We start from the raw sequence: 11,053 nt of genomic DNA, 5'->3' as shown, positions 1-11,053 counted from the left end.
GGGGGGGAGGCTGCCAACACACACAGAGATCATTAACATACTTAAGCTTTTTTATTCCACTAATGATCAGAATCACAGTTCAGTCTGGGCGGAAATGTCTCGTGCACACTTCAGTGTCTTCATCAGACGGCTCTGACTGCATACCTGGGCTTTGGTTGTAGTAGGGACCACCGTTGACCTGGTTCTCTGTAGAGATCGGCTGACCGGTCACAGAGGGGGGGCGGCGGTACGGCAGAGACCCCCCCACCTGTTGAGCCTGCTGCCGAGGCTGAGGCCGGTTCATACTGTAGAACTGAGGGACGAAAGGGCCTGAGACAGCAGAGAGAGAGAGAGAGAGGTGGAAACCAGGTGAATCCAGTTCAGGACTTGTAACAAATCAAAATGTTTTGATGGAAATTAGCAACGAGGCTGCTTTTAACATTTTGGAGAGGTGAGGAAATGAAGTGCAGTTGGCTGAATGGATAGAAAGGAAACACTTAGACTTTCCTTCGAGGCCTCAAGGTGATTAAAAACTACCGAATATAAAAGACAAACTGGTTTATGTACCCTGTTTTATTCAAGCAGGAACCTACGGGTCTAAAAAGTGAAGCCAGAATCATGAATTACAGATGCAGCTTGTTAACCAAGCTAACTAACGCCACCCTCTCGCCCAAATGTGGTCACGTCTGGTTCCAAAAAAAACGATACCGCGACAGACAAAATGCCAGAACGCTTATATCTGACAGTGAACCAAAAAACGAAGGTGAAAGCAGGATGCAAAGATGAACAACTAGCCGAAGAGTCGAGGCAGAAAGACACCGTGTGTGCAGGAGGGTGAATGTTTGTGTCCTAAAAATAAAAGCAAAGCAGACCTGAACGCAAAGCGTGAAATCAGACCTTGAGGGCTGCAGCTCAGCAGCATTTTATTCAGTCTGAATCCTTTTTATCTTCTTATGTTCAGCTTTCAACATCTGAACGTAACTACATTTACAAAATAACATAAGTAAGATGATCTGAGACTGCAGGAGAGACGGCAGAAACATCTTTGAGCCTGATTAATGTTCACAGCAGAAATATGAACTGTTAAATAAAATAACAGCTGCAGCCTGCTGACTTTACACGGGAGACTCACCTGGTGCCTCTAACAGCTGTGCTGTGGACGCCTGAGGCCTGCAGAGAGCACGCTGCCTCAACAACTGTTTTATTTTAGTCTTTGAGCGAAGTTATTTACAGCGTTCATGTTAATCAGCTGATCAATCAGCCAGTCCGACCCGGCTCAACATGAGAAGCTGCTACCTGACGGTTCATCTCTGAGCGAGGAGAGGTCGGCGATCTGAGGAGACATTCGTTAGCTTGATTGGAAATAGAGCTGGAATGATTATCTGATTAATCGATCACATTAAAATTAATTAGCAAATATATTGAAAACCGATTTGGGCAAAAATGTTAAATATTCTCTGGTTGCAGTTTCTCAAATGTGCGGTTCTGCTGCTTTTCTGTTATATATATTCTATTATCTGTCACTATAAACTAAATATCTCAGAATCCGCTTTATCGCCAAGTACAGCGTTTCTGTAGGATGGCGTTACAGCAGCGGAGGTGCAGCCTGCTTTACATCTGGGTATAAAACACTGATACAACACGTATCACACGATGCAAACTAATAATAAAATAAGCTAAACCTGTCAAAGAAGAAGGAATTACAACCATCAAGTCTGTGAAAGTCATTTAGTTTGTCTGAGTTTAGTTGGTGCGCTCTTGTTCACGTTTGCCTTCATTTATAGCTTCTAACATTTACAACCCCAAATACAAACAGAACACAATGATTTGCAAATCCTTTTCAACCCATGTTCAATTGAATACACCACAAAGATATTTAATGTTCTAACTGATCAACTGCAAATACTCACTCACTTTGAATTTGATGCGGGGGCATGTTTACCGCTGGGTTTCCTTTTTACAACACTCAGTAAGCGTTTGGGAACTGAGGACACTAATTGTTGAAGCTTTGTAGGTGGAATTCTTTCCCATTCTTGCTTCATGTCCAACTTCAGTTGCTCAACAGTCCGGGGTCTCCGTTGTCCTATTTTGCGCTTCATAATGCAACATTTTCAATGGGAGACAGGTCTGGACTGCAGGCGGGCCGGTCTGGGACCCGCACTCTTTTACTACGAAGCCACGTGCAGGATGTGGCTTGGCATTGAAAAAGACGTTGCTTGGATGGCAGCGTATGTTGCTCAAAAACCTGCATGTACCTTTCAGCAGAAGCCGGCGGCGTTTCTGGGTGTCGTTGATATGTGGCTTTCGCTTTGTATAGTCGAGTTTTAACTTGCACTTGTCGATGCAGCGACGAACCGTGTTAACTGACAAAGGTTTCCTGAAGTGTTCCTGAGCCAATGTGGTAATATCTTTTACACATTGATGGTTTTTAATGCAGAGCCGCCTGAGGGGTCGAAGGTCATGAGCATTCAATGTTGGTTTTCCATTGATTGATTGTTGATTTCTCCAGATTCTCTGAATCTTTTGATGATATTATGAACCGTGGATGATGAAATCTCTAAACTCCTTGCAACTGTACGCTGAGGAACATTGTTCTTAAACTGTTGGGCTATTTGTTCACAAAGTGGTGAACCTCACCCCATCCTTGCTTGTGAAGCCTTTTACACCCAATAACGACACTCGCCTGTTTCCAATTAACCTGTTCGCCTGGGGAATCTTCCAAACAGCTGTTTTTGGAGCATTCCTCAACTTTCCCAGTCTGTTTTGGCCCCTGTCCCACTTCTGTGGAACATGTTGCAGGTATCAAATTCAAAGCGAGTGACGATTTGCAAAAAACAATAAAGTTTATCAGTAACATTAAATATCATTGTGGTGTGTTAAATTGAATATTAGGTCGAAAAGGATCTACAAATGAATGTATTCTGGTTTTATTTACGTCCCAACTTCATTGGAATTGGGGTTGTATTTGTAGAAATTAAATTAAATAGGCAACACGAGAACCACGTCCCTTCTGTATGATTACAAATTAATATAAATTACTCGCACAGTGTGTGAGTGAAAATCATTAGTCGAGCATTGATATTAATGATCGTGTGAAAGTTTAGCAGCTGAAGCAGGTTTACACATACAAGGAATTAGCTTAAGTGAAATAACAATAAAACATAAAATATATAAATATTAAAATACTAATATATATATTTAATTTTTTGGGTTTGGATCTGCTGCTCTGACAAAACATCTGAAGCGTCGCTTTGTTTATTTTATATTAAACAAAAAAAACTGATTAATAATAATAAAAATTGATTATTGGAGAAAATAATCAGCAGACTAATCAACAGTGAAAATAATCTTTATTGACAGCCCCGATCCAGCTACATTACAATTAGGAAAACAAAAAAATTTAGAATATTAATTTATAAAATACATCCTTTTTGGTGCCTCGTTATTGATTAAACGTAATTTAATGAATCTAATATCCAGAATTTGCACATTTTATTTCTCCACATATTGATGCTTGGCCTGTGATAACTATAGTAACAACTAAGCTGCAACAAGGAATCGATTAGTTGTCAACTATTAAATTAAATCGGCAGCTGTGTTCTTTAATTTTAGCTTCTTAAATGTGAATATTTTCTGGTTTGTTTGATCCTCTGACAGTAAACAGAACATCTGAGCTGACATTACAGCCAAACGGCTAATCGATTAACTGAGAAAATAATCAGCAGATTAATTGACAATGACACTAAAACTTGCAGCTCTAGTGACAAAGTGAACGTCGCAGAACAATAACTAATTATTGATAATTAAAGTGAAGTTGCAGCAGATCGGCAGCACACGTGTAAACGACCTGATGACAGAGCTTCCTGATCGATTGTTCCCTTTCTGAGAAGGAAAAATGGAGAATGGATGGAGGAGGAGGGGAGGGGAGGGCGAGGCTGGCGATGGAGGTGGACGTCGGAGAAACTCACCTTCGGCAGGTGATGATGAGGAGGAGGAGGAGGAGAGTGGAGGAGGTGGGGCAGGAGGGAGGAGAGGAGACAGCTCTTCAGGCAGAACACCTGACTGGACCTCTGGCGTGCTGGGGGCGGGGTCAGACGGCGGGGAAGGGTTGGCGGGTGCGTTTGATTGCGAGTTTGGTTGAGGAGACGAGTCAGCGTGTTGTGAGGGGGAGTTTGGTGGCAAGGGTGCGTTGGGTTGTGTTAAGGTTGCGGTGGAGGAAGAGGAGGAGAAGGAGGAAGGAGTCGGGGAGGGGGAGGAGTTAGGGGCAGTGGAGGAGGAGCTAGCTGGTCCAGCAGTCGGGGAAACTTCAAGGAAGGAAGGAAAGGAAGGAAAGTGTGAGGAAGCCACAGCTCAACTGTAAACATCTCAAGAAGAAAGATTTTAAAACATCAAAAAGAATTAAGCTGTTTATGTAGTTTAATAACTTTACTGTTAAATTAAATGAACTTTAATAAATATGACGCGTAAAGAAGAAATGAATAAAAGGGGAAGGAGGGAGGGAAGCGAATCGTTTGTTCAGATGAAGCCAGCGGGGATCCTAATAAATTAAATCAGACGCTATTGTTCCTGTCGTCTAGTCACATGGACACACAGGTGTCGGTTACACTGAGGACGCTGGGGACGTTCTTAAAGCTGTATGATATGTTAAATAATTAATAAAAATGCTTGGAGAAAGGTTTATTTGCTGCATAATAAAATGTATTGTAAGGCAATGAACATGAACTGTTCAATGCACAAAACTCCCATTTATTTCAGCAGTGAATATTTCCTGAAAAGAATTAAATATTAAATTAGCTTCTCGTCTTGTTCAGGTGAACCCAATATTGTCCATCATGCATGTGTATGATCACACTCCTAATCTGAGCCCTTACGTCCAGCCACCACTCGTCAACACAAAGAGACGCCTTTGCGTCGACACCACAATGAAAGAAAACATCAAATCAAACTTCTCCAAACCTACAAACCAGTTTTATCAGGGTCCAACAATCTTTCTGATGGCCTGGGGCCAGAAAGTACTTACATCGCGAGCACTGTCACTACGTCAGCTCTGCTCTCGACACAACGCTCTGCCCGTCTTATATACACTACAGCTTTCAACATGTTCTACGCAGGACAGACACAGACGGGCTTGTTAACTTAAAATGAAATGGTGGACAATCCTAAAACACGACAAGAGCTGAGACGCAAAACAACGTTAAGAGAAAAACATACTGGGTCATTATTCGTGTCTTTTCCCTGCCATTCCATGTTTTAGACGTCTGTTACGTTCGTTTCTAAGCGCCGTTGCAAACGCCGCTCTATGCGCCTACACACCTGTGCCTTCTGTCCGGTATGGCGACTACAACGCCAGTGTGCGTCCGTTTACGCTGGTGCTGCAAACTCAAAAGGGATGAAAAAGGTGACGTAAACTTATTACTTCCAGAGAAAAACACACTATTGTTGGACCCTGATTTAAACCAACAACAACAGAATAAATAAAGTCAGTGTTTGCACACGTAACACGTAAAATGTTCCAGTGAGTCTTCTTGTTACCTGGGAAGGTGGAGGGCGGGGAGGGCGTGGGCACGGCGATGGGAACGCCCACGCTGCCGCTGCCGCTGTTCTCCCTGCTGCTGCTGCGACTGCTGCTGCTGGGATGGCTGCCTCCGCTGCTGCCACTGCGTACAGACACACGGCCGTCAATGCATTGCCCAGACCCTGAAACCAAGTCCTAGCCCTCAAACGGACCTTCAGTCTTGTGGGGCCCCACAAAGCTGAACGAAAAGTAATTTTATATTTTGAATCATCGTTTCGGTCATTTTTTGAAGACATTAAATATTCTCTGGTTGCAGTTTCTTTCCACATCAGTATAAAGTGAATATCTCTGGGTTTGGGACTGCTGCTCGACTCTGACAAACAAGAAAACAAAAATTTAGATACCATAAAACTTTAATGAATACTCCGGGTTTTTATTTGCTTTAATCACTGAACTCACCCAGACTATATCCGCAGCAGGCTTTTTATTCGTTTCTCAAAAAACTATCGCAAAGGCGGAAATGTTTATTTAAACCGATATGAATGTTATTTAATAAAAACCGGGCTATCGAATAACACCAACATTACACCTCATTCATGCGAGCGAGCACATCACAGCGCTGCCGTCTCGTCTCTTGTTTACGATGCCGGTAAATCTGAATGAATTATACGTCGGTGCTCATTGTTTCTGTAAAACAAAGTGAACCAACAATGTTTCAATTAAATCGATTAAAAAGAAAATTGTCAACTATTTTCATAATTGATTCATCGTTTAAGCAAAAATGTGAAACATTTGCTGGTTTCATCTTTTTTAAATGAGAGGATTTGCTGCTGTTATTTGTCATTTATGACAGTAGATGACGAGTCTGTGGGTTTATTATTTGCAGCGTGATCTAAGCAGCTTAGCTCAAGCGGGTGTCCCGGTTTTATAGATCCAGAGAACATCTATAAGACCTGCATTTATTTTTTAAAACGTGTAGCCACACCGGGACAGTGAAAGAGCTCAAATTAAAGCCTGTGTTTAAAGTTTTACAGTAATTAATTTAGAAAATACATTCTCGTTGTGTCTTTTGTTTAGTGTCTGTTTTTACTCTTAGTTATGAAACTTTCTGATGTCCAGCAACAACAACAACACATCTCATGGCAAACTTCACAGGTAAAGACACAAGCAGATACTGAAGACGGGAGAAAAGAGGAAGAAGCAGAAGGACAAACTGATGAAGACGATGACGGACAGACAGGAAGTCAGCCGCCTGTGGAGTAAAAGCAGCAGTGAGTCGAGTTAATGTCGGCACAGAAGCAAAGAAACCACGAAAAGCTGCAAACACAGAATCTGATTGGCTGAAGGCTCCGGACCAGGACAGGCAAAGGTGGTGACTGGATGGGAACGAAGTGTGTAGCAGAGCTGTGATTGGACAGCAGAGGTGATGCTTTAAAATGTGCTTCTGCTTTTCTATAAATATTTTATACTGTTTTTTTTTTTTTTAATTAAAAATTTCAACATAGTACAACAAACAAACTAAATGCAGCATGACATTTAAAAACATTATGAGACTCCACAGTGGGAAAATATGTTTCCGTCTCATGCCGTCATTACAATAATCAACAATAACAAACGCTCTTTACTCTTTTACATTTATCAGCTGATGCAGAATTAAAAAGCTGTAATTTCCCATCCAGCACACCAGCACGTCCGTCCAGTTACATAAAGATCAGAGGAGAGAAAATGAAGCTACAAACTGAAAATGAGTCAACGAATGAAGAGAAACTGGGTTAGTTGATGATGAAAGCAGAGCGTTAGACTCTGTGTTCGCTCAGCGGCGACGCTTCAACGCAGAAGCAACACGACTGTCGGCACATCTGTAGATTTAATTGAAGTCTGAAGGTTTCAGGTCTGGATTCACCGACGTTTTCTCAACAGCCTTGAGAAGACGCTCAAGAGGACATTTTGGATGCTTATAAACTTTTCTAACATCTAGTTGTTCATCCTAATATCAGCAAACACAATAACAATTTAAGATTTTTAACCAGTCAGTGTTTTGTGTTCTGTAGCATCTACTCATGAGTGTTTTTCTAAAGGGAGCTAAATAAGAAGATTGTAAGACGAAAATTTACTTTTGTGTGTGATGTGTTATGTTTAAAGAAACATTATGTAGTAATTTTATCTCAAACAACGGCTTTAAAATCATTTTGAAGCTACACTGACTCTCTGATTGGGTCTCATAGGTCTTGCAAAGCAGGAACACGATGCTGCTGACAGAGTTTTAGATTTGGTCTTTTTATTAAAATATTCCTGTCCCACCTGCACCTGCTGTGCATGTCGCCACGTTTTCCGCCGCAGTAACAGTCCCAGCTCGTTATTGGTCCATGCAAAATAAAATGTGGTGCGGTTCTTCGTCCGCACGCCGCTGTGGACGGAGATCGTATCCGTTTTAAAACTAAAAACGGAGCAGTGTGGACGGGGCCTTAGTAATGCCCAATACTGTCTTTTTAAAATCCACCAAAACTAGATGAACTCCGCGAGCGTCACTGCAGATAGAAGCACAGAGGAAACACAGGACAGCAGCACATTTCACACACTGAAGAAGCCAAAGCAGACGGAAGTGTGACACAACAAAGTTTAACAAAGAAGCCAGACGAAGGTGACAACTCACAAGCAAAGATTTTGGGGAAATGTAACAGCAAATGGCCGTGGTTATTATTTTACTGCGATGTTACTTTAACTTTTCTGTCTTGTCCACAGAGATGCTTTAGAGCCGGGTCAAAATCTTATTAAAAGACATTTTGGGAAATATATTCAGCTTCTTGCCTCAACAGACCCAAAATATTTGCTCGTGTTCAGTCACTGTGCTAAATGTGATCAGATCAGCCTGAACATGAGACGCGCTGAGAGGAGGCATCTCTTCTGTAGCACTAGTTTATCTTCAACACATCCGTCAGTCTAGATTGGGATGAAGTGTGTCTGTGTCATTCCACATTGTCATTAACCTCGTCCTGCATTTAAGAGCGGCATAGATGCAGCCAGTCACTCCAAACATTTCTACATCTGTGGCCTCAAACCGGACGTAAGGATGTGTTGAATATCTGCCTTTTTGTAAAGAAACAACAGGGAGCAGAAACATTTTGTTATGTGCGGCTCCGTTAGAGCTCTGAAATCCCCTCCTGGCAGCCAATGTTTCCACGCCGACCCCGGCTACCTGTACGTTCGGGGTCGATGGTTGAGGGTGGCGGTGCGGGCCGGACTGGGAACCTGTCCGACCGCCATGTTACTTCTGGTGGGGCTGGAGACATAATCGTTGGGCACCACTGGGGGGCGCACCGGCTCCAGTGTCCTGTAGGGGGAGTTCTTCCTGTACATGCAAGAGGTAAAGGTGGACACAGGGTTAACGGGGCGGACATGTTTATTTCTGATGACCTGTCCAGGACGTCTAACAGAGTAGTATGTAGCTGCAGGACCGCAATCCCAGGACCGGATCTGCATTTCTAGGACTTTGATACTGCCAGCTAGCCTCACGGTCGACGTGCAGGCCGACAGGGTTAACCTCCTTCGTGTTGCTGTGCATTACCGCCAACGCTCCACTAGATGGCGCTGTCGCAAAAGAACTACAGTCCTAGAAGTGCAGTCCCAGGATTGCAGGGGGTCCTGAAACGGCAGCCTCGTGTACTGAAGAGAGACCTGAAAACACCAGAACACCCTGCAGCAAAAGATTCATGTTACAGCGTGAGACGAGGCCAAATGTACTTTTGACTCGTTGAGTTTATTCTGCAGCGTCTCAGACTTCACGACATCTTTCACCTGAGAGATTTTCATATTTCTGTTTGTTTCTCGCTAGTCTGAAGTGGGCCGGGCTCAGTTGGAAGAAGGTGATGTCACATCTCTCCGTGCACCAATCAGAGTTTAGAAATCAGTCAGTCGATTGTGATCAACGCACACAGAGTATCTGAGATTATTTCTCAATAAACACCCAAGAACATGGTTTTCCAAACTTGATTTTGATCACTGAGCGTTGCAAATGCCCTGTTTTTTTCCGATTCTTGTTTACAAAGCCTGACCGGACGTTTTTTAAATTTTCCCTAGTGGAATGTCTGACTCCACCCCCACACAGCCACAAAGTCTTTAACCCTTCAGCGAGCTGAAGTTGAACTTTTCAGGCGACGAGCGAGAAGTGAATTGCCTGTGTGTTATCTCACGGATCTTTGTGCCTCAGTGAATCCAGCTTTCCTTCTGTCCAACACTTTTTCTGACTATAATTTCTTTTGTTTTCACTGCAGTTTAACCCCGAGGAGCGTCTTGATCTTTTATTACGGTGTTTGAGCTGAGTTATATCACCCTTACTAGATTTGAACTTGATTTTAGAGGCTATTAATTAAAGTTTCTTTGGGTAAAGAGCCACAGGGCGGCGCTGTAGCTCTCACAGCCCAGAGAGCAGACAGGGTATTCTAGTATTTTCTGTCAGCTCGGTGAAGCCAAAGTTATCATTAAAATAAACCTTGATGGCATCAATAATAAAACAGTAGTCCTGGATGTCAAGGTACCTCGGTACATAAACACAGCATCGTGAATAATATGTAGTTAGACATTATTTCTTCATTAAGTACGAGCTGTAAGAGAAACAGAGAAATCTGTTAAGGTCATGTTTAAAGGTCAGGATGTATTTTTAGAGAATCACAGCTCCTCCAGAAAAATAAGGACAACTGAGCATCATAAAACAAGAAAGAATAGAAACACAAGACAAACAGGAGTCAGTTTGAGTCAGAGTGAAGATTTCTCCTAAAATCAACACCCACAGTGAAACACAGACATGTTGCATCTCTGAAATAGAATTACTTAAATCGCACACCAAACACACCCGTTACACCTTCCTAGAGTAAAAACAGCACAATGTATGCAACACAATAACAGGAAGCAAACACGAACAGAACAGAGAGAGCGAGAAATTATGTGTGAGTGTGTTTCTGAGGTGGTGTTGGTGTGTGTGTGCGAGTGAGTAATGACAGAAGGACTTGGCCTGTTGATTGCAGCATGATGCCAACCCACCGCCGTGTGTTTGTGCCTCGAGTCTGCACGCGCACACACTTTGTGTTTGACAAACCAACAAACTGCAGGGACGCTTCTGTTCACTCTTTCTCTAGAAACTCAAAAGAATCTATAAAATAGTGCCTTTTTTTATTTTATTTCTCCGTTTCAGTCACGTCTGGTCATTTGGGCACTTTAACAATCCTGCACACCAAAGTAAGATTCAGTGCACAGAAGCAGCCGGCTGATCAGCAGGTTACATACAGGAAACAGGAAGGAGCACACCTACAGGGGGCGTAGGTGGGGCTGGACCAGCTGGTGCACACACACACAGTTATATAATAATACTTAGTGTTGGAATAAGTCTTATGAGCATTTATCGGTGAGAGCTACAAATTGCAACCAGCGGCTCACGGTGCATTCACGACTTGTGAAGTCATTCTTCCAAACATGGACGCTACTACGCAGCTGTGTTGGATTAGCATTATCAGAGCGGACAAACAATATTAAACACTGACCCTTCAATGCTTCAACACGGGAATA

The 11,053-nt window shown here is 42.7% G+C and overlaps 1 protein-coding gene across 1 annotated transcript in view; it reads right to left on the bottom strand.

Moving 5' to 3' along the window:
* The window catches only part of LOC123974038 (CCR4-NOT transcription complex subunit 11-like), a 15,039-nt gene extending 6,065 nt beyond the window's left edge, over window positions 1-8,974 (bottom strand). The window contains exons 1-4 of the mRNA XM_046054456.1: window positions 8,691-8,974; window positions 5,512-5,636; window positions 3,948-4,283; window positions 145-309 (exon numbers count right to left, since the gene is read on the bottom strand). Of these exons, the coding sequence (XP_045910412.1) occupies window positions 145-309; window positions 3,948-4,283; window positions 5,512-5,636; window positions 8,691-8,974 (910 nt within the window). The remainder of the gene's footprint in view (window positions 1-144; window positions 310-3,947; window positions 4,284-5,511; window positions 5,637-8,690) is intronic.
* Window positions 8,975-11,053: the final 2,079 nt, after the last annotated feature.

This window comes from Micropterus dolomieu, linkage group LG07 (genome assembly GCF_021292245.1).
Source record: "Micropterus dolomieu isolate WLL.071019.BEF.003 ecotype Adirondacks linkage group LG07, ASM2129224v1, whole genome shotgun sequence".
Classification (NCBI taxonomy): domain Eukaryota; kingdom Metazoa; phylum Chordata; class Actinopteri; order Centrarchiformes; family Centrarchidae; genus Micropterus; species Micropterus dolomieu.
The sequence above is the reverse complement of the archived record's forward strand: the minus strand, read 5'-3'. Positions and strand labels throughout refer to the sequence as shown.